Genomic DNA, 24,477 nt, shown 5'->3' on the forward strand with positions numbered 1-24,477 from the left:
CATTTCCTCTGTTAGCTCACCATAACATTATGTGCAAAAACACGCCTGGAGCTCTTGAAATACCTTTACTTATTCCTGCATCTACCAAATTTATTTATAGAGCCATCTGGAAAACGCTGGCTCTTCCTTTACAAGATACTATGGAGCTTTTTGGAATTGTTTCATCAACAAAACTCTAAAAACACCCACACCTACAGAAATTGTCAACAATAATCAAGTCTCAGGCCTTGTTTTTGTTGTATTTAAAGACTATTGACAGGACAGTTAAGACTGTCATATTAATGCATAAATAGATAGTTCTCCATTTGGTAACTTTGACATGTTAATAAATCTAGCAAATGTGTCTAATAATAAATCAGCAAATGGGTCTAATACAAATCCCTGTAAGAAACCACAAATACTTCAGCTATGTCTCATTTAAATGCAATCTTGGGGCATTCTAAGTTTAAAAATTAAATGGGAGCAAATTCTTCTATGAAATACAATAAACCTGCAGACTGAGAACATCTGGAGGAAAAGTAAGGTGAAAACTGGGAAACAGGAGTGTCCTGGATGGCAGGTGGGCACATAAAGGGAAGAGCAGCTCTCATCCCCTGCACATGGCACTGAGTTAGCTCGAAACAACCAAGTTACAGCTCCCTCACTGTCTAGGCATCCTGGCAGTAAACCACAACAGAAATGTTAAAATAATAACACTATTAAAAATAAATAAGGATTTGGGCCTATTTTAGCCAAGATGTTTTAACAAAATGCCACTATTCATTCCTTGGCATGTGGTGGGATGCCTGTGTGCTCCTATTCTTACATTCCTGAATTGCCTTCATGCTGTCTCCTATTTGCAGCAGTTAGGACTCAATAAATTCAACCCAACTATAAGAATTAATTCCAACAATCATTTGATCTACTTGTGGCTCCAATACCATACACATCTAGAGGCTACACAAGCTCTTTATTCCTGCCATGTTACCAGTCTGCTGTCTGGAGGAATCCCTTCTGACCCACACAGCACTGTGTCTTCATTTAGCAGAACAAGATTGTTTTATAAATGCTGATTTTTTTTTTTTATTAGGCTGTCCAGTATTGGCTTCAGCTAGACTTTGATTTTTGGGGTGTGAAGCTCAAACACCATCCTGCTTGATCCAAGGAACATCCCTCCCCCTATTTCTCCTGATCCTTCGTGCATCAGTCCTAAATTGAGACAGTTCACCAAGATCATTGTTACAGAGAAGCCTTGAGCCTTTCTTCTTCAAATTATCCCCAAATGACTGTTAGAAAACACCACACTCTGCATTCTCTAGATGGCTGAGTAAAAAATCTGTTAAAGCAATGTTTGAGATCTCCATCAGTTTGAGGGTTCCCAGCAGCAAAGTGTATCAGCCTCTATTTTTCCAAGACATGGTGATCAGCTCACGTATCAACTATTACCCTCCACAGTGCTCTGGTGAGTATTGAAGCTTTGCAGCACTGGGAGATACCCAAAAACATCTTAAATTGTTTAAACACAAACACAGAAACATCTTTCAAAGGCAGGAGCAGCTGGGCAGTAGCTGCCAGAGCACCAACAGACCCAGAACATCCAGACCAGGGGCTGCACTCCTTCCTCCCTCGTGTGTGATGTGATAAGCAGAAACAAAAGCACATAAAGAAATTAATTTTTCTTTCTAAGACAAGAAACATGAAACTCTGAATGCAAACTTTACATCCAGTAGCAGGGAACAGTTTTTGGCAGCAATAATTACAGTTCAAGGCAGTGTTACAAACACTTTATCAGTTCTGTTTACCTTTTTGTCTTCATTCTTCATATATCTGCAGTGCTGAAATCAAAGACATAAATCAGAACCACTGGGCTGGGTTTATGGACATTCAGCTCCAGAAGTCCCAGTAAAAGTTAAGGGAGTCACTTCCAGCTATTTGACCTGCTGTGTGTGTATTCAGTATTTTTTTATCTGGACCTGAAGTAGTGAGAATTGGCATACGTTGTACTCACAGGTACTCAACTCCCTCAGTAATCACAAATTCCTGTATTAAAAACATCCAGACTCTGGGTCTGAGTTTGTGCTTCAGCTTTAGTCCAATATACTCACCAAATCAGTAATATCAAATATATTACCTGGGATGCAACAGTCCTTCAGTGATCTACTGTGTATTTTGAGTTCCCTGGACCTTCTTTCTTCATCACTTTTAGTAGATTTCTCAAAATGATCATTTTAAATTAGCACTGAGAACCCTCCTGAGCTCCTCCCAGCATTTCTCACTGCCAGTTCTGAGTTCCTGTGGCAACAGGCTGCTCAAGTACCACCTTTATGGGATTGGAGCACTATCAAATCTTTAGTCAGAGCACGAGAGAATAAGACTGAAATTGATATCAAAAATGTAATCTATTCCCATAAAGACACTGGTGCCAAGATTGCAGGAGGAGTATATAGAATAGTATTTTCTGACATTCCATTTCCAGAAAAGCAGAAAACTTTCAAAATACAGATTTCAAAGTATCCAAAGGCATGAGGAGGAAGACTGGAAGAAACACACATGTTGAAATCCCAGCCGGACAGAAGAGCCTGACAGCAAGCTGAAGGCAACCCCACTCCCATTAGCCAACATGCCTGTGCCACGTCACAAAATGGCATAGAAAAAGGAAACAGAAACCAAGAATTTATCAAAGATCCTCAGAATTGGTTGATAAGTTATCTGCAAATAACTCTGATAAGGAACCAAGGAAGAGAGTGGTGTATGAACACGTAACAGCGGCAATTCACAGACTGAATTGCTACCTTTAGCTGTCATCTCCACACTCACTCCTGCCTTCCTTTTTTCATAGCACTTGGAATCCCCAAATCCATCAGTTCCTGCAGGGCAGAGGGAGCAGCACTGGCTCAACCAGTGACTCTCCTCACTGCTCACAGAAGTTAAGAACAGCCGGCCTCTGCAAGCGAACACCTTCTGCCTCTTACACGCTTCACTGCCAAATTGTTCATCTCACAGACAAACAGGAACTGGCTTTTATGCTTGAAGGGTGTTTATGTCTTGCATAATTTATTTGAGGTCCTGTCCTGCTTACAACAAGCTCAAGAATAAGCCCTTACATATATTTCAAAAGGTAGAGGGTCCAGCTCCTCGTTGAGGAGCTTCCCTGGACAGATGCCCTGTCAGAGGGTTAGCAGGAGCCAACCTCCCTTTTTTCTTCTCTCTCTCTGGTTTTCACCCTCCATTCAGTGTGATAAGAACTGCAGAGTCCAGCAGCCCATGGACAGGACAAGAGAGCTCCCAGACAAAAGGGGTAGGACTCATCCCCCTTGAGAAAAGCAGGTACCATGACACAACTCACTACTATTCCCCCCCACCCAAAAAAGACCAAGAAACCAAATTACAGAAGACCATTTTGAAGGGGTGGAGAGAAGTAATTCCACATTAACCAAGACAAATGCAGATGAGCTTTAGGAGGTGGGCAAAAGTGTCAGTTCTTCCAGGAGTACAAAAGCTTTGCTGATTAACTGACACTGCAATTAACTGTGGCCATACCCAACCCCCATGGCTGGGCTCCTGACAGAAGGGTGGCTCACGCCAAAACACAGATATTTAAGGATACGTGTCAAGAAGCTCTTTTCAGCAACAGGGCAAGAGGCAACAGGCAGAAACTAATGCACAGGAAGTTCCATCTGAACATGAGGAAAAACTTCTTTACTGTGAGAGTGGCAAAGCACTGGAACACACTGCCCAGAGAGGCTGTGGAATCTCCTTCCCTGGAGATATTCAAACCCTGCTCGAGCAGGGGGTTGGCCCAGATGATCTCTAGAGGTCCCTTCCAACCCCAACCAGTCTGTTAAGTCTGTAAAACACAAGATGCAGCTACAGGAGTGTGCAGGTGCTGAGTCAGCACTTCCCATGACAAAACTCATTGCTTCAAACAACACCCTGACCTACAGATCCACATCAGGTCACTAGCCAAGACAAAGCTGTCATTCCAAACAGAGCATAAAGCTTGTACTTAGTGCCTTTAAAATGTTTTACTGTATCAGCATCTTTGCTAAGGGATATTTTAATGTAGATACACAGTTTGAATACACGTGCCACATACAATCTGTCCACAAAATATCTTTTAACTGGCTAAACAAATTTCACCTAGAAATGAATTCACACCTTTAGATTTGTCAAATAATTTCCACTGCAACCCCAAGATGTGGGTAAAATCACCCACTCAAATTAATTCCTAAACTGTGGAATGTTATCCTGATACATCATTTACTTGAACAGCAGCAACTGTGAGTGTGCAAGTACTGGATTTTAATTATAAAGGAAAGAAACAGAAACAAAGAGTAAATTTAATAATGTGCCAAATGCAAGTGAGTTTATTTTCATGTGTTCACAGCAGGATAATCTCCTGCTACTCAGATATATTGTACAACGGGTTTACTATCAACTCGGAATAAAGATGGACACTGTTTTCTGCATTTAAGTAGCCTGTCTGGATTTTTGCTTCTCATTTACTGGAAAAGAAATCTGATCCTGCTTCCGGAATTAAAGCTTCCCCTGGGGTTAAACAATTCACACAGTGATGATTTCCGAATGCTACTTGCACATAGTTTCAATTACGTAAGTTTTATAAAGGTCAGGTCTGGAGTCCTGCAAGGCCTTTGACACAGTCCCCCACATCAACTTTCTCTGAATTGGAGAGATATGGATTTGATGGATGGACTGTTCAACAGGTCAGGAATTGGCTGGATTGTCACATCCAGAGGGTAGTGGTCAGCAGCTCCATGTCCAGAAGTCAGCGGGGTCCCTCAGGAGTCTGTAATGGGACCAGTAATGGTTAATAACCTCAGTAATGATATCAAGGGCACCCTCAGCGAGTTTGCAGATGACACCAAGCTGAGTGATGCAGCTGACACTCCTGGAGGACGGGATGCCACTCAGAGAGACCTGAGCAAGCTCCAGAAGTGGGACCACAGGAATCTTGTGGCATTCAACGAGGCCAAGTGCAAGGTGCTGCACCATTCTCTGATTCCATGATTTTAAGTTTCTTAAAAATGCTGAAGCCAACTTACAGACATCAAAATAATAAGAGATTAAATACAGACAAGTTAACCTGCCTAACTTCAAGCCTATTATTATTATTTATGTGATCACATATGGATTCTGCCAGTGCTCTGTGGTTTATGAAACAGTGTTTGCAGCTTACAGAACCAAGCAATGCTGATCACTTGTTCACATGTGGTTTCCATCTATGTTTATTTTCTGGGTACTAACCTGAAATTGAGTCAACACAGAAGAAAAACAACAAAATCAAGTATTTTCAGAGGCAACACAAGCCTGAGTCTCGTGAGAGCTGCTGTGCTCTTGCAGAATTTTAAGACACATACACACGTTTTACCCCTTCTGTTGCTATTTCCGTTGTGCACGCAAAAGGGAGAAATCAGCTTCACAGGGAAAATCACGACTTTAGCTGTCACTGATACAGAACAAATCGATACCCACCTAATTCAGAAACAAAGTAACAGATAGGGTTGCACACTGCAAACTTCGGTAGCAGAACTCCCATCTCTGCTGCTTTAGTTCAGAGACAGCTGGCAGAGCACAACAGAATTTCACTCAACAGACACTTGAAAGTAAGTGGAGACCACCACAAGCTCCCTCTCTGTGCATTTCTCTATGTGAACACAAAACTGCCTTCAAGAAATCAAGCATCAAACAGATCCAATGACTCGACTCCACTGTGTCAAGATACCAGGGAAAGAGTGGATAAACATCTAAGAAGCAATTTGTATATTGTACCTGCAATGAAACAGGTCTCAGAATCATCCTTTAGTTCCCCACCCCCAACTTGGTACCGAACCAATTCAGGCCCGTGAGGGCATTACAGTGAAGCAGAGGGATCTGAAGCTTCTGGTCCACTCAGTTACAGAACTTTGTGTTCCACAGAAACAGCCAGTGACCTGTCAAGAGTAAATCTGGAGAGGGCACATGATCCAAGTGCATTGTAGTCCTGAGACTTGCTGCCCACCTTGTCTCAAAATAGCACAAACTGATCTGAAAGGCATTTGAAAATATGTGGATGTTGGGGGTAACTTGAATGTACAAAAGTAATAGGAAAAAAAAAAAGCTTTAGAGAAATGTGATTTTTGAATTGAAGTTGCACTTTTAAATAACCAGCAGTAACAAAAACAAGTGACTCATCTTAATTATCACCAACAGGCAAAGCCAAAACAACAATGGATTCACAGTTGTGGCTAAAGGACATTAACAGTTTGTGAAACACTGTGTGGAAACCCAATACTTGTGGTTGAAAAGGCTTCACTTCCACAGACGATTAAGGCATCTTCAGCACAGCTGTAACCATACACCAGAGCTATCTTCTGTACTTCAGAAACCATCTCTGAACTCCAGGACAACATTCCCACTTACCATGTGATACCAGCTTATTTCAAAAGTCAGGATTTGGGATTTAAGCACCACTGGTATAATTACACCTGTCAACGTCTTTAACCCACCAAAGATCTCCCCAGTCTTCCAGGTGCACTTACCATGACAGAATGAAGCTGCTTACAAGATTCTTGAGTATTTTCATGCAGGAAATATGCCCTAAATAATGCCAGTTTAACAGTTCTCATACACATACAAATTAGCTGTTTGGAATCATGTGCTCCTCTTTGGTTGAATACATTCATATCTGCTACAAAAATATGGGTCTATCAACTCCTTCTTTATGAGCTCATTCTAAACCAGTGATGTGACAGTGCAAAACTACTTATTTTCTGTTTCATCAATAAGTAATTCCCTCAAGCATTAAGATGTGACATAAAATCTTTTACTAAATTGAGCAATTTCATTAAGTTTTCTGTAAAGAAAGCAATATACACCATGAAATACAAAAGCTTTTCAAGTGTGCCAGGGAATTTCACTGGGAAGGTAACAAACTTTGCAAGCCACAGGCCTATATTACACATTTAAAAACATTGCCTGAGACGTTAAATAACCAGAGAAACAGTTTTACATAATATGATTTAACATCTGTTGTTCGAGAACTCAAGAGCAGACGTTTACTCTTTTCTGATTAATGTTAGCAACTTTAAAAAAATAAGAGACATTCTTCTGATGACTGAAATACATTCCCAGGGGGAATTCAAGCACCATAGTTCTTTCCACAGAATACCTCCAAATAAAGCACAGCCAAGCATTGCCTGAGAGATGAAACACCAGAACTCGACACGGCAGAGATTCCCACTTCCAGTATTTTACTTTTTCCTGCTTTTGAGGGAGCTGTTGTGAACTCTCACTCTCTTCTGCACGGAAGAAGCAATCTTCAGAGATGCCTTCTTTGTGAGGGACCTTTCCACAGCTCTGGGTTTCCATAGCAACAGCTGAGCATCCTCTCCACCCGTCAGCAGAGACTCATCTGCCAGGTTCCAGCAGAAGGAGCGAACGGTGGTGGAGTGGCCCCCGCCGAGGGTCCCCACCAGGCTCAGCCCGTCAGTGCCACAGCTGATCAGATGGATGTTTCCTGTGGAGGTTCCCCCAATAAGGAAGAGTTTCTCTGCCTTTTCGTGGTACAAGCCCCCCACCATGTAATGCAGGTTCTGGTTTTCAGCACAGACCGAGTCTCTGACATCCAGGACACGCAACAGTGTTATTGGTTCCTCGGTGTCCAGCTGAGCCGTGTCCCACCAGCAGAATCCCTCATCGTGTGTCAGGCAGTAGACCTGTTTATAATCTCTCCCAGACCAGCCAATAAAACTCACTGATGAATCTGAATTGCAAGTTGATATCAAAGCATCATCTTCGTTATCCTTGTTGATGTCGAACACATTGACCAACCCATCAGTTGACCCAGAAACTACCAGATTGGGTTCAACAGGATGGAAACAGATTTTAGTGATGTCGTCATTGTGACTTTCAGAATAGACTCCCAAGGGTTCCTTAGCTGAGCTGGCACAGTCTGTAATGCCTCTTGCATCCCAAAACACCAGAAATGTGTCCTGTTCAACTTTTTCTGTCCCGGCACAAATGATGAGATCACTGCAATTGATATCAAAACTGATGAAAACGTTGGAAGGGTATCCACTGAATACCTGCACAGGTTTCTGAGTGGCTGAACGAACATCCCAGCACTTCACTGTACCGTCACTGCAGGCTGAGAACACCGCGTTGTCACACGCGCGTGCAAATCTGACCCCACTGAGTACCCCGGGATGGCTGCTGTACTCCCTCAGGAAGTGTAATGTTTCTCTGTTGTACACCCTAATGGACTTATTGGAACAGGAAACTGCCACAAATCGACTGTTTTCAGACTGAGCAGGTCTGGAAAGGTCGATGTCCAGCAGGTAAGCAGGTTCCTCGCTCGGCGCAGAGCGCTTGGCTATGCGCAGGCTCGCGAGTTGCTCCTCGACCTTCTCCACTGCAGCCATCTCAAAGGCTGTTCCCAAACTTGCCAGAAACCTGGAATAAATAAAATCCAAGGAGAGTTTTAATTATAACGTTCTGAATTAGTATTAGCTTTAAAAGTATGTATGAAAAAGGGTCTCGCGCAGAAGTGATGAGTGAAGCCAAAATTCAACTGCCCTCATGTCCTTCCCCACCACAACTTCATTCACAGACCAGAGAACAGGAAAGGGCTCCCTGAGTTAAGGAGTTCAGTCTCTCATGTCTGTAAGCACTACACCAGATAATCCCCTTAACAGATTAAACAGCCTACCTGTGAATCCTAGGAGAGTCACTTAGCTAAATTTGCCTTATTATTTTTATAAAGTAACGTGATGTTCTCCACAACTGGGAACAAAATGAAGTCATCACCACTACCTGAAGAGGAATAAGTTTTGTTCTAGGAAGCAGAGCCCACAAATAGCTGCATCAGTACAGCTGCAGGAGAGTTCTTAAGTGAACTTCTGTGCTGAGGGACATGCACAGGGGAGGCAGAGAACAAGACCAAAATTACACAGAACTACAGCCTGAAATGGTCTGATGAGATAATTTTGCAAGTATTTAGGTGCCCAATGATGCACAGAAACACCTGTCAGCATATCAGGGACCACCTAAACAGGCTACGTGACATCAGTGGAATTCACTGCAATTATCTTTGCCTCTTTCATCAATTCTCCCAAGAACCTCAATGTTTTCTGAGCCTCCTATAAAACCACATAACACTGGCTTTTAGTGCAGCTGATAAAAATCTTCTCTTCAGAGGCAATTCTTCTCTAGCACTACTGAACCCTCCTAGAAACCCAAACTATTCCAGCCATGCACATAAGTGCAAACTTTACCAAGCAAAGCCAACATTAAACAATATGCTCTTGATCCTCTCACACATTGATTCACTTCTAAAATATGCCCTAAAAAAAAAAAAAAAGTGCTCCTTTCTGTAACACAAAGGAAAATTCAATTCTGTAATTTCAGTAAAGGTTTCCATCAAGTCAGAGTCAGAAAAAGCATTGAAGCATTTAAATTTTAAAGAGATATTTGCTACCAGGAACAATACGTGGTTTTAGTGACTTCACGAGCTACAACCATTTTTTAAAGGAAGACGTAGGTGGGGTATGTTAAGCACAGCCATCCAAGAGTGGCTTCTGTTAAAATCACAGGTTCAATTAGACCACTCTTCTGTGTTTAAAAAAAGATCAAAACTCAAATATTGAGGGAATTACAGCAGGTTCTCAGGGGTCAATACTCCAGTTACTACAGGCATGAAATGACCCTTCTGAAAAAAAATCCAAACAGAAATGGTGTAAAAATCAGGAAGACCAAGAATGCAAGAAAATATTCTCATGCCTTCCCAGCTGCCCTATCATCAATTTTTCTGCAAATTCTTCAGGCTGGAGTTTTAGGGGTGGAATGTGCAAGTTTCCATGCATTACTTGTTTTAGTAGTAATTATTTTAATTGTCCATGAGAGACTAAAAACAAAGGAAAAGTTGCTATGACAAAACTGCATTCTGTTTTGGTTTTTTTTTTTCTCCTTGGTGTTGTTTGTAGTCTCAGGCTTTGCTTTTCCCTCCTCCAGTTTGGTACTCACAAATATTCATGACACCATGTGACAGAGGAGCAAATTCTTAAGGAACAGCTTAAGTAGGCACACATAAAAACTTAATTCCCAAGTCACAAATAATCTCACTAAGCGATTTGCCTCGGTAATATCCTGACAATGAGGTCCCCAGGTTAATCTTCTACATCAAAGCAACCTTTCAGAGCACATCTACAAGTCATTTTTGCCACAAAAAGCAGACATCCTGTGGAAACTCCTTTCCCCTCTGAAGACAAGAAGTTCAACATGTTTTCTGGCATTACCCTGTGTACAGCCTGCCCACAGAGCTTGCTCCTTCCTTACTTTCCTGGGTATGTCCTCAAATGAAACAAGATTTTATTAGAACTATTACACAAAGCCAACTGTTCTCAAACGCCGTTCGCTACACCACTTAAACACAAAACTGTTAAACTCCCATGCAAATCAATAATATAAATTTTAGAAATAAAACATTTTAATGTCTTTAAGAAGGAAAACTTCTACTTAATCCAATTTACTGCAGAATTACAATGGAAGCTTCAATTTAAATACAGTTTCAAACACACATGCTTGAGGGTAGAGAAAGGAGTTTTTGTAAAACAGCTTTCCTGTAGAGCTGTGGTGACTAAGAAAATCAGGTTCTCTCTGTAAACTTTTTGTAAGAAAAATGTAGTTTTCCAAGCTGACCTGAATTTTAAGCTCTAAATATTCAGGCTTTTTCTACTCAAAAGGCCAAGTAAACTCAAACAGACATGTTCCTGACAAATGTCATCCATTTGGAAAGCGAGCTGCAGTTGTTTAAATATTACTGACTTTGATAGAGAATATCATTCAGTGAGCAGTTTCTGCAACACTCATGTCAGAGCTTTTACTGCTGGGGAGGGTGAGGGAACTCTACAAGTACCCAGAAGTTCATTCAGATTTAATAATATTTTTTGAGATACAAAATTAGCCCAAGACAGCTCTTAAGCTTTTACCCCAACTGACATAAGCACAGCTATTCTGAAATTCCAGAAAAATGTGTTCATGTTTTCAGACAGAAGTGCAATTTCTATCATCAGGAAGCTGGAGGGTTCAGTTTTCAATTCTATTTTCACTGCAACAACTAAGAACCCTTAAAATTGCATTTGATGACAGCCAGGTTTTTGCTAAAAACTCGGTAAAATGTCTGCCCTAGTAAGAAAGTCTTCAGACTATTATGAAATTGTGATTGAAGGTTATATAAACAATTCATGCTCAAACTTCAGGGTGTAGCTGCCAGCCCTTCCTTTTCAGAAGGGGAAGTCACTGTTGTATTTTGATGGGAATGTTTAAATGGCAGGAATAGGATCTGTGTTAAATTTATGAGACAAATAGGAAACAATGGTCTTCCAAACACAATAGAAGATAACTAAGCATTGGACTGCAGCCACCTACAAAGCACATGGTCCTCTGCACTGAAGCACTTTTAGTTTAGCACTCCTTCAGTTCAACAACAGAGTTATCTGTTTTGTTCCTGCCACAAAGAATCCTTTGGCAAAGTCAGTGTCTTTGAAACCTGACATACTGTGGATATAGCACAACAGCCAGTTGTGATGATCTGTGAGGAAAACTGCTCTTGCTAACGTGACAAACTCCGACACAAAGACTCTGTAGGGGACACAAGTCTGTGGCTGAAGGTGTCTGGCTATGGCCAGTCACTTGTGTTTGGAAGAGAGGTCATCACCAATCTTTGGTCATCACCATTCCTCATATGGAACAGCTGCACCTTTCAGCTGCATCCACACCTGCACCCCCTGAGCAAGACAAAGCCCCATCTTACAAATTAACCCTGAAACTTCTGTGTCACTGTATCTAGTCCTCTGGTACTACCCTCATGTGATCTGCTCTATGAATTAATTTCACAGTTATTTGCAACCCCTGCACATTCTCCTGGATATCACAACTCCCAGAAAAGCTTCTTGAGGGACACTCAAAACTCATTACATCTTGGGAACTCAGAATAAACATAGTTGTCTGAAATAACCTAAAATATTTTGACCTCCAGGGCATCCTACAAGGCTCCTCTAAAAAAGAAATAAGCTCAGTGTTTAGAACAGCAGGCACAAAGTGGAAGTGATGCCAAAGAGGCAGGACAGGATTTTCAGATGCCTTTGTTATGTGTTTCTCACTGGTGGAGTGTGGAAACAACCACACAGCCAAACTAGAAGCAAACTGTTTTGCTGAAAGCAGCCCTTTCCAATGATGGAGGAATGAAAAGCAAGCACCTATCTGCACAAACTAAACATTTAACATTGTCCCAGCACATACTGCTGTGCTGTTTGTGCAGCCTCAGTTCAAGCCAACAAGCTTGAGTCTTCTTCTAATCCAGAAAGTTTTTCAAAAGATAAACCAGGAACTCAGAAGTTATTTTCCTTCTCCTTTTAGTGGTGTACAGAAGATGCTGCCAAATTGCACAGTTCTCCTCTCCAAAAGGGAATGTTAGCTCAAAAACACACAGAAATATAAATTTACCTTTGAAAAATACAACGGAAAACGTGGAGAAATGGCAGTTTCTCAAAGATTTAATCAGCAACTTAAGAGTAACTTACGAGTAGGAGGGCAGAAACACATAATAAAAATGAAAACAACCTGTAGTTTTGGCAATCCTCTCCGAAGAGGTCAAATACCAAAAATAGCAAAGGATCCAAACAGCAGCAGATGAAATCTTGCACTGTTCTTTCCTACCACAAACGATACAAACAGACCCTCCCTTTATTTTCACAATTATTAAACGTTCGGGAACAGAGTCTAAGAACCGAGACCCGGAGCTCTGGGCAGTGGGAAGCAGCTCGTGCAGGCAACCATGACATGTGGTTTGCATTTTAGAGCAGGGCTGCCAAGGCGGGGTTGGCCGAGGAGAACACATTAGTGCTCTGCTCTCCACTAATGCGGGAGCCTGCGGAGACCTCTCCTCACTGGCACCACTTCCCAGCACAGGACGGATCAGCAAACGACCTAAGCACTGAGGGGAGACACAGAGCACCCCTCGGGAATGCTTCATTTCTCCAGGATACGCACTCCCAGAGCTGGTTGTGTTGTTTTACCAAAGCAGAGAGATAAGGTGTTTTTCCAACATTCCCACCAAGCCGTTTTTAAGGCGGAGAGAAGAGCATTTAGTCATCAGGCAGGAAGGGAATAAGATGCACGAGAGGCTACGCTAAAGTGCAGAGACAAGATGTAACTGCCAAGAGAATTATTTCATCCTCTCAAATCAGCTACATCTCGTTTCCAACTGTAAAGCACAGCAAGAAAGAAACTCCATGTAATCCTTCATTTGCAGCACAGAGAAAATTATATCAGGAGAACAGAAAGGAGGAAAGAGATAAAACACTGCTGCAACAAAGTCTATGGGAAGATCAAAAAAATTAGGTCTGCCAAGCTACTTGCCTTCCATGAAATCAATTCCTACCCTCCCACCAGTACTGACCTCAGGGGTACCATCCTGTTCAGCAACAGGAGAGAGGAGCTGTAGGTGGGAGACAGAACCAAGGAAATGCCTAAAACAACAGTATTGGTTGGACAGAAAAAATAAGAGTCAGAAGTAGGAGAGAACAAAGGGAAAAAGGCCCAGGTGCCCAGTGCTTTGGGGTTCAATAATCTAAAAAAAAAAAAAAAAAAAAAATTAAAAAAGGAAACTACAACTTTTGTGAACTCATCTTTTGGGGGCATAAACAGGCATTCATGCCAATACAGAAACAAAACCTCTTTTTGAATATTATACTGGACATCCATAGAGAGATCTCAAAAACAACTTTTGGATTTGACCAAGCACGGTTTTAAATGCATAAATCATAAAAAACACACATGCAATATGTTTTTGTGTGTAAGATTCTCTATTTCAACTAGAAAGATCTATCCTGATTCTGCATCCAACCATGGAAAATATGGTGAAAAGAGGAGAGATTTAGAATATTTAGGCATGCCTTCAGAGCCAAATTGCAATGAATTAACAATCAAACTTGAGTTACTGAGAGCTTATCAATATAAATTCTTAACCAAAAAGATGGCAAAAATCTGCAAAGGACCCAGAAGACAAATCATCAGAAGACAAATCTAAGTGTGGAACAACCCAATGTACAAATAAAAAATTCAAATAAGCTTGAAAGCACTACACAAAACTATAAAAATGGTCAAATTACTAATTTTGGCTTCAAAATTGAGGCAAAATTACTAAAATCTGATGCTCAGATGGCTAAACTACCTTCTCTAGAACAATTTCCCCTGACACAGAGCATGGGAAACATAATTTCTATTTACTCTAAGAAGCTGTGTCAAACAGTATTTCAAACATATTGAGAATCTTCCTTTTTCAGTCTTCTCTTTTCATCCAGTTCCTTGCTGGTGACACAGACCCACCAACAGAGGAGTCACAAAGGAAGCTCTGCCACTGAAATCCCACCCTGCCACGAGCAGCTGGACCCAAGTGAGAACTTCCTTGGAGGGGGGAGGTTTCCTCACAGTGACCTCACCAGGTAGAGGATGCTACTGCGTCCAGGTGTGGATAAGGTGGTCATCCAATAAAGGAGTAATAAGAGGATAAGAGATGCTCTATTTTACTCTCATGGCTATTCTCAGATCAAGCTGACAGAAGCTGCAGCAGAAGCAATCCTATTTTATACAGGCAGATCCGAAAGAGTCCCAGGCAAAGGGTAAACTACAGAAAGAGATACTGGGATATTTATATTCTAAATTATATATATTATCTTTTTTTTTTTTGGGTAAAGCATACTGTATTTATAAATGGTCTGTGAAAGCTGATCTGTGCCTAAATTGCACACTCACAGCCTCTGAACAGGTAAACAACAACTGCTGCATCCTTGGATGGATTCCACAGGACAGGAAAACTATCCTAGTGCTGGGCCCTGGCTTTTGCACTGAGCAGGCTCTGAGATGGGGGTCAAATATGAGGTTTGTGCCCCTTTCTCCTCCTTCTCCCCTGTCCTCCCAGGCACAAACAGTGCTCAGCTGAGCTGTACTCCAGCACACTAATAACGTGTGGGGTGAGGCATCCAGATCACCCTCTAAAAGAACAGTACACATCTACCAGGGCAACCACGACCAGCTGTGACACTCTCCTTGTCTCCAACAACCACCTCCTCCCACGAGGGGATCCAGGATACCTGTCAGCATCTCCACCACAAGGAACAGAAGGTTGATGGTGTGTGCCCCCAGCTGCTCCAGAAGATTTCACTGTCCCAGTTCTACACAAACACCCAGCGCTCCCGACTCCAGAAGGTGCCAGACCACTCACAGCCTCAGGACACAGCACCTCTGTGTGCTGGTGTCTGCCTGCAGTGGAACCACAGCCTTCCAGCCAACCCGCTGCAAAACTTGAAGAGAATCCAAGTCTCAGCCTTCTGCACTTGTGCTTATCTCATCAGACCACAGCGACCACAGAAAAGTCAGTCATTTCCTTTCTCCCGTGAGCTCCTCCCACCGTAGCATCACACTGACACGACTTTTGGTAACCACAAACTTAGGAAAGAAGATACAGAACTAATCAGCCTCTCGAATAACACACAGACAACAACTGCTGGAAATCAGACACGTAGGGCACAATGTTCTCCTGTGTGTAGTATTAAGTTTTTCTCCATTCACATTTCCACAGGACAGCCATGAGCAGCTCAGAGAAGGTTCATGCCTTTCTCTGAACTGTTCCTCACACACCTCCTCGTGTTACAACAGCACTTTCTTTTGTTAAAAGGTCCAACAGCTCACTCTCTGACTTGGCACTAGAGCTGAGCACCAAGATGGTCATCTCACAGATAAGGAAGACAGAAATAAAGCTGTTTATCTGAGTGCATTTGAACAAGAGCCTGGCCGACAAGCAATTCCTGGTCCTGACCGTGGCAGAACAGCTCACTGAGCATATTCCCAGCAAGGTGCAACATTCACTCTTTACTTTCTCAATCAGGGAAACAAGGACAGTATTTGCCCAACCCAAACAAACATTAGTGTACACAAACATTAGTAAGTACAGTCAGCACTACTTTTGTACACAAACACTAGTAAGTACAGTCAGCAGCAGACTTTCCAAAGGAAAAGCCTTGTTCTGAACATCTACACTGCAAGATAAAATGCAAAAGTCAGAGCAAAAGTCACCGCAGGAGCAATGCACCTGCAAATTCCACAGTTAAAAAGTGCTCTGATGCCCTTTCAAATTTGGGATTACAGGAAAGGACTCCAAGAGCGATGATTTTCAGGGCCATTTTAAGCAGAACAAAACCATCACGTGAATGGGCAATCCCAACAATCCACCCTACAGAGAAAGGTGAAAGGAAAGAATCACTTATGCAGCTGCATGAATAATTTAGTGACTCTGAAACAACACCATTTATTTCCTTCATTTAGACATTGCCACTTGCTACCAACATCCTCATATAAAAGAAACCTGGAAATGAGTAAGAAGATTCTTCCCAAATATTAATAAATTTTGCTGAAAATCTTCCAAATAATTTGTTTCTACACCACAGGAAGCCTGGGAAATTTCAGCCTAAATTTAGCAGAAACCATAATAAAAGGATATAAAGTAACTTTACTACAGTTGGAAAAATAGCTCCTACTCCCACACACTGGTGCCAAAATACCTACAATGGCATAAAATGTTGTATTTACCGGAATATTTTAGAAATTCTTTCACAACAGTAATTTAGCTTAGGTACACTTCATTACCAGAGCTCATTCTTCAAATCACAAGACTATTATGTTTTCAAGACTCTTTTCTTAAAAACCCTACCCTAAACCTGTTGCTGGGGAACAGGTAAGAAGATATTCCCCTACATGTGCAGTTATATATACAACACATACAACATCTGTGTGCTTGGCAATTTTGAACACTACTCTAATATCACTGCCCAAGCAACTGTCTGAAGTTCCAGATGTACTGCACAGGCACAAACATCTGTCAAGCCTAAGCAGGGGAAACAACTTCTCCTCATTTCCCTCATCTGCTCCCCCAGAACATGCAGATGACTAAGGTGTCTTTGCCAGTGATATCCCTACAATATCCATTTTTTATATTTATCTAATCCAGAACATCCCCATATCAAGGTAATTTGTCAGACCCTCTCCAGTTTCAAAGCAACAACAGAAACTGGAGATCTCTGTGTGCCCATGACAGTTCAGAGACTATCAGTTTCCAAAACATGCTCTTTGTGCACAGCTGGAGGCTCTGACGAATCTTTATCATGCCCTAAGCTCAATTTTCAATGCTTTGTAGCAGACAAAAGGAAAAGATGTCATTTAAGTGACAACAGGAGGATGGAAGAGGCTGAAATAAAGGGTTGCAGAGCTATGTTGACTCCATCCTGTTCAAGAGAATTTACTTTTGAGTCTCCATAAAAGATGCTAAGGAATCAGGAATGTGCACATTGAACCCATGCAAGACATTCTCTTCAGCTCTTTGTTTTCAAGAGCCTTCAGACAGTGCTTACACTTGAACCATACACAGCACTCCAGCAGCAGCCTCACTAATGCCATAACAGATAAAAAAAAAAAAATCAGCTTTCCCTTTTTGTAACACCCAAGTGCACAGTGGTTTTCCACACTGCACTGAAGTTCAACTGCTTTTTCACTCTTAAAGTGCTTTAGGACTCAGTCCTGAGAAATAGAATCGTGAAAAGGAAGGAAAGAAGGAGAAAGTGTGCAGGTATTGGTACTCCAGACCTTCTGATCAAGAGATCTTCTGCATGCAGCAACACAATCCCTGCTGACAAATCATCAAATCATAACAAAAACTGTATGTTTTTGTCAGCACCCATGAACCCCTAAGACCTGTGCGGGGAATTTATTTTTCTGAGATCCACAAACACCTTTCCAACATCTTCATCAGCTTGTTGCCCCAACATAAGACATGGCTAAAAAGCAAAGTTGAGAGCTTTATGCATTTTAATAGCCCTGCTCTCAAACCATGTTTGTTTTCAATGCTTTAGTAAACCCATATTTCACAGGGTCATAGCGGGCTCCCAGCAGTGCTCTTTGCTGAGGTCAATCTCTTGATATCTAAGCCATAATCAAGGGCAGAGAAGGAAGGGTTAGATGATCCAGGTAATGGACTGTTTATTTTACAAGAAGTAGCTGGATGCTTTGCCTTGTGTAGCTTGGCAGAGACAGAGACCGAGAGGGGATACAATTACTATCTACAAATACATCAAAGGAATAAAGGCTGAGGAGGGAGGGGAGCTGCTCAAGAACAATACTGGCATGAGAGTTTAAGAGTACAAACTGGCCATAAATAAAATATGGAGCAGAAATTATACAGTTTATCTTACGAAATACTTTCCAATTAGAACAGTGGGGGCAAAACCTTTAAACTGCCTTCATCTGCTTTTATAACCCCGTCAGCCTGGCACCCACCACTGTCCTTGCACAGCAAGGAACACAAAAATAGGAAGGCAGACTGAGAAACAAGCAACTCCGAGATAAGCTGGCTCATTATTTCTTCATGGAAGATACCATGTTGCCGGGCAGACAATAGCAAGACAACATTTGCTTACTCCACAGTAAAAGCAGAATTAAGATCACAGTAAGAGGGCATCTACATGCTCAGAGAGAAAGGCAACTTCCAGCTTAAGGCGGCCTCCTCTCTCCATCACCCCGGAGTTGTCGGGATAACAGCCTAAGGGCTTGCTTGTGCCCTTCCACACGGCCACATCTACTTGCTGAGGCGGAAAATCCCGAGAAGTTTGGGACACGGGAGTCGGGGGGGGACAGAGGAGGTTATTCCGCGGGTGTTATTCCACACTTGGCTCCACCTATAAAGCTGCTGATGCTTTGGAGAATGCACGCAGGATCACTCTTGAGGAGAAAAGACAACGCAGAAAGAATCGTGTCTTGCAGAATACACCATCTAAGGAGTCTTTCTGCTGTGCCTTTTGCAACCGGACATGCCTGTCTCGTATTGGCCTTTTTAGCCACCAACGCGCTTATAACAAACGCGGGTAGAGCCCTTCCCAAATCTTCCTTGGCGAAGCCCTGCCATGAATTCCGCCCTTGGCCACTGGATGTCGCCAGTGACCGTCACCCGGAGCGATTCACATCACAGCCCTTTCCTTATTACACCTTTATATTGCTCCACTACGATTACTCGGTTACGATCAGCTAATTGTCTCCTTAACAGAGGGGCATCCAAGGAAACAAAACAACAAAAAAAAAAATCAATCTGGAGGCAGAGGATAAACACACAGCCTGGAGTACTGCAAAGCATGTTATTGAGGTACTGATATTTTTCTCATCGTTTTAAGAGCCTCAGTTCCTCAAATCAGACCATTAATCAAAAAAAATCACAGCCCTCGCTTAGAACTGTCTAGCACCAAAAAATTAAGAAGGAAAAAACACAGCCAAATTCAACTATACCACAACTTCTCTCCGATCTGTCAGAGGTTAAAAATATACACACGTTCTTTTTGGAAGTCTCATTTTGTGACTTCAAGTCAGAGCTTTTTATCTTTCAGACTTCCTGATAATGCAAGATGAGACTCATATTTCCATGCATTGCACCTACTGGGAACAAATGACTTGTGTTTGTATTTGCTCTTTTAGCATCCAGCAAGTCCAAAAAAACGAGTCCAAAAAACTCGACGCTAAATTTTCCCAAGGAGGAGGGGTGAGCAAACCAAACCCAACAACTAAAAACCCCTTCCCCTTCTCAGTCTCATATCTGGCTGCTGTAAACATTCCCGAAGCAGGAACATTCAATGCACACACATGGTGATCATTACCAAAGACATGAAAACACCAGAACTAAATATTTCCTTACATCTGATTTTTTTCCCTTTCAAAACTGAGTCACGTACTTCCTTAGATATTCTGACAGACACTGAATAAACTAAAATTAACTCCTTTTACAACAAAAAACTCCTTCATAAACCATATAAAATATCGAGTAAGTCAGGATTGCTAGTAAAAGACCTGTTTCTAAACAAGAATTTTTGCTTTCACAACTATCTCCTTGTCCCTTCTGATTGCACACAGAAGTAATGACACTTAATTCCAGCTTTCTCAGTCATTCCCATGACAACAAAGATACACAAATTATTATTATGAAAAGATTCTCAAATTATGGAAGAGTGAGCAATATATGAAGCTTCCTATTCCAGGTACTGCCAGCATATAACTTCTTCTAGCAAGCAGTTTGCCAGGTTTAGTTACATGCTTGGTTGTCTTTTCACCAATTTCACTGCTCAGCAATTGTACAGCACTTTGGCATCTTATTTTTAACAAGACTTGAAATAATAGGTGGGAGAGGAAAAAGAAATACTTCTGTAGTTATGGCTGGATGCAGAGAGAGGTGCAAGTCAGAAGTTGCTTATCAACTAAAAATACAATTAAAAAAAGAGTAAAATTCCACTGAAGAAAAAAGAAAGAAAGAGCAAGAAAGTTTATTAACAAGACAGAAAAACAATCATTGTACTTTAAAACTAATTTTGGTTTTCAATAACTTAGTTTAAGAACTAAGCATAAGAACTATGAGCATCTTAATGCACTTGTTTTTTCACAGATAAAATTCAGTTGCTTTATTAAACAAAATAGTTTTAGTTTTGATCATTCATTAAGCTTTCATTTAGCTGGAAAACTAGAGAATTAAAAAAAAATAGCAAGTGCCCTTATAAGGCCACAGTCTCAAGGAGCAAAACAATAGGGTTTAATAGGGTTTAGATTTTAAAAGACTTTCATTCCTCTATCTGCTGCAAATTTAGTCTGAAACTAAACATTAAGGTTACCTCAAAACATTTCTCAACAATACAAAAAGTGTGATAAAAACTAGTTATGAAAATCTGATAATACTGACGATCTGCAAGAAGTGCCTTCAGATAAATGTGAAAAAGGGAGATAAATTTATGTCTGTAAAGGGTATAAACAGCAATATAGATGGTTTATGTTGCAAAGGAGATCTGTCTTTATGATGTAATAGTCCATTAGGACTTTAACACCTGACATAAGAAACAGAATAAAAACATAGGAGAAGGAAGAGTTCATAGGAAAATATGAACTTGTTAAAATGAACAGCTGCACAATATTTGCTTCCTGACACTACTTGCAAAATGTTTTGATTTTTGAAAAGACTCGAATACCCTGTAACACAAAGAAACAGGACAGAAAACATTCTATGCTGGGACCTTCGGAGCAGCCTAATGGAATTACTCAGTATTTGTCCTGCAACTTCAGCCTGATTTTCTCAGAGCTGTAGATTGGCTTAATTTCTTCTTCCATTTCTTCTTCCTCTTCTCCATCTCCTGCTTTGTTCCCACTGAAGTATTTTGTTAAAACTTGCATCGAAATATCAGCTAACGCAAAAATACATCATAGAACCAATTAATCCTAACTACTTCGATTTAATTTGAGGGCAACGTTTTGGCATCAGACATCCTTTGCTCACAGTCTAAAGCTTTATCTCCCAAAGAAACCATCTTCTCTACACTATTTCCCAGTCCCTCTGCCTCCCCTTTACTTTGGAAGCCAATAAATACTCCCTAGTCAGTCATGTCCACAAGTTACCTGCACATATATTTAACTAACCAGCCCTAAATTAAATGCAGGAGGAAATAAGAGAAGACAATGCACCAGTAACAATTCATGTAACTCTTGGATTAAAGGAAAAGAGACAGTACAGGAACATAAGAAGGGGAAGAGCAGAGGGAGAAGTGAGAAGTGGGTCAGGGTGAAGAAGGTCAAAGGTATGTTTGAACCTTAACTTCCTAACCCCACACACTCTTTTCCTGCCTTTCTTATGTCCTCCACTGTCCATCCTGCACCTAAACTGCTTTCAAGTCCCAAAGCACAGTCATTTCCAAAACCTGGCCTTGCCAAGTTTCCAATTCACAAGTCTCAACTTGTGATGTCTGGTGAGAAGCTGAGCCACACAGAAAATGTCTTTCACTCACCCAATAAAACCAAGTCTTAGATGTCTGCACAGGCAACTTGATATCAACACAGCTGGTCAGCATGGTAGAGCTGATCCCCCTCTGCTTTGCTTTCCCCCAATCCCCCATAAAAGGTCAGAATCCCATTATTTGTATGGTTCCAGTAAAAGCACAGCAAAGCTGCAGAACCCAGCCAGGAAGTGCTGCCAGCACGTAACAACCATCTGGTTTTACACGAGGCCTCCCACACAGTCAGGTACAGAACAGATCCTTGGGCTGCTCAGCAAAGGGCTCTTATCCTCAGGCCTGATGCAGTGAAAGAAAAACCATTTTAAGGAAAACAAAAAAAAAAAAAGGCTGGGAAAATTGGGATTGTTCAGCCTGGAAAAGGCTTTAGAGTGGCCTAACTGAGGTCTTCCAGTGCCTGAAGAGGCCTTCAAAAAACATGGAGAGGAACTGGAGTGACAGCACAAGGGGGAATGGCTTCAAACTGGCAGAGGGCAGTAGTTTCTCTACTTTTTTTATTCAAAAGTTTCTTTTCGCTGTTTTACAAAGGGAATAAAACAACCAAACAAAAACCCCAACCAAACAAAAAACTCAAATCAAAACTTTAATTTCTTCTTCTGACTTTTCCCAGATCTGTTAGTTCTTTTGTTTTAGGCTGTTACTCTTATTAATAAAGATCCCCATCTTCACCAAACCCAGGTGAGGTCAGCTGGTACTTACCTGCATAACTTCCTCATACATGTATTTTATTGAATCACAGAATCATTAAGGTTGGAAAAGACCTTTATGGTCATCGAGTCCAACTATTAACCCAGCACTGCCAAGCCCACCACATCTACATGGTTTTTGGACACATCCAGGGATGGTGACTCCACCACCTCTCTGGGCAGCCTGTTCCAATGCCTGAGGACCCTCTTAGTGAACAAATTTTCCCTCATATCTGATCTAAAACTCCCCTCTTGCAACTTGAGGCCATTTCCTCTCATCCTGTCACTTGTTACATGGGAGAAAGAAGAGCCCGACCCCCACCTGGCTACACCCTCCTGTCAGGGAGTTGTAGAGATCGATAAGGTTCCCCCTGAGGCTCCTCTTCTCCAGGCTAAACTTCTCCAGCTTCCTCAGCTGCTCCTTATCAGACTTATTAGCCAACACAATCCTAATTTTAACCCTGACAGCCGCTAATTGCCCTGTCACTCTCATCTGCTGTGCCCGTGAATTTAGCAATACGCTGACCCAGTTCTCACGCCAGAAATCAATCCCAGGCTCTTAAAACGATGAGAAAAATATCAGTACCTCAATAACATGCTTTGCAGTACTCCAATCTCTGTCCCAGACACAGCATCAAAGCTGCGGAAGAAAGGGTGACCAAGCCAGTGCCCGCCCTCCATCCCCTGCCCGGAGTGCCCCTGTTTTGGGAGCGAAGCTCCCAGGCTTCGCTGAGTAACGGGATAAACTCACGGAGCAAGTCGAGTGTTCCGATTCACATCTCACCAGCCACACGGCACCGCCTGTCAGCAAAGCCAGAGACGCTCCAGCTCAGCCTGACGGGGAAGGAGAAGGCAGCGCTGAGGGCTGGCAGCTCACCCAGAGATGCCCAAACACGATGTCCTTATCCCGGTGTCCCCAGTGTTCCTTACCCAGGGTCCTTGTCACAGCAGCCCATCAGGGGATCCTTGTCCCGGGATCCTCGTCCAGCCCCTTCAATGATCCTTACGCGGGGTCCCTGTCCCGGTGTCCCCAGTGTTCCTTACCTGGGGGATCCCTATCCCGGTCTCTCCAGGGGGTCCCTGTCCCGGTGTCCCCAGTGTTCCTTACCTGGGGGATCCCTATCCCAGTCTCTCCAGGGGGTCCCTATCCCGGTGTCCCCAGTGTTCCTTACCTGGGGGATCCCTATCCCGGTCTCTCCAGGGGGTCCCTGTCCCTCTTCTCCCAGATCCGCTCCAGCCGCCGCCGCGTGCGCGCCCTGGAAGCCCCGCCCCCCGGGCCCTCCCCGCCGCCCTATTGGCTGCTCCGGCCGCCATCTTCCCTCCCTGGTGACGCACAGAGAGAGGACTGGTGCAGGCGGAAGAGGGGCGTGTCTGAACGTCATTCGCCGCGTGCTGATTGGCTCCCTCGAGGAAGCCCCGCCCCGTGGCCTCCGGGCCTCACGGCGGAGTGGAGGAACCGCCGCCATTTGCGGCGCCCAGCCGTGACGGCGCCGGGCGTCAGAGCTGGGGGTGTCACCGCCCGAGGGTGTCACCGCCCGGGGTGGCAAGGCAGGGAGGGACCTTCATGGCTTCATGGCCGGAGTCCTGGCTGCGCTCGGACCTGCCCCTAGTTCGATGGCACCGAGCGAGCCTCGCAAAGAGAACGATGTCACATTGGGCGGAGCGGGGTTAAGTCACTCAAAGGCCAGCGAGGAAACGGGGAGTTTGCTCCAGAGCACATGGGATCGGATGTGGTCAGCAGGATTAGGGGCTGAATTTCCCTTTACAACTTACTAGCAGGAGCTGACGCTGTCGGGGGTACCTGTGGAGAGGCAGGTCCGGGGGCTGTGCAGGGGTGTCACATGGAGCTGCATCCTCCAGGAAAGCAGGAACACAGAGGGATTATTTCCTTTGAG

General features: G+C 42.8%; 1 protein-coding gene across 9 annotated transcripts; it reads right to left on the reverse strand.

Annotated features, from left to right (window-relative positions):
- Window positions 1-4,314: 4,314 nt before the first annotated feature.
- On the reverse strand, window positions 4,315-24,463 carry WDR89 (WD repeat domain 89). 9 transcript variants are annotated; one of them, XM_051769913.1, is made up of 3 exons: window positions 23,755-23,839; window positions 23,334-23,416; window positions 4,315-8,430 (listed from the first exon to the last, which is right to left on the reverse strand). In XM_051769913.1, the coding sequence occupies exon 3, from the start codon at window positions 8,397-8,399 to the stop codon at window positions 7,230-7,232; it is 1,170 nt and encodes a 389-aa protein (XP_051625873.1). In that variant the 5' UTR covers window positions 8,400-8,430; window positions 23,334-23,416; window positions 23,755-23,839; the 3' UTR covers window positions 4,315-7,229. The 9 variants fall into 9 exon arrangements, with proteins under 9 accessions (XP_051625873.1, XP_051625876.1, XP_051625874.1 ...); XM_051769916.1 differs by lacking the exon at window positions 23,755-23,839 and adding an exon at window positions 23,691-23,708; XM_051769914.1 differs by lacking the exon at window positions 23,755-23,839 and adding an exon at window positions 23,627-23,668.
- Window positions 24,464-24,477: the final 14 nt, after the last annotated feature.

Source organism: Manacus candei, unplaced genomic scaffold (assembly GCF_025592945.1).
Source record: "Manacus candei isolate 608988 ecotype Guabito, Panama unplaced genomic scaffold, ASM2559294v1 h1tg000113l, whole genome shotgun sequence".
NCBI lineage: Eukaryota > Metazoa > Chordata > Aves > Passeriformes > Pipridae > Manacus > Manacus candei.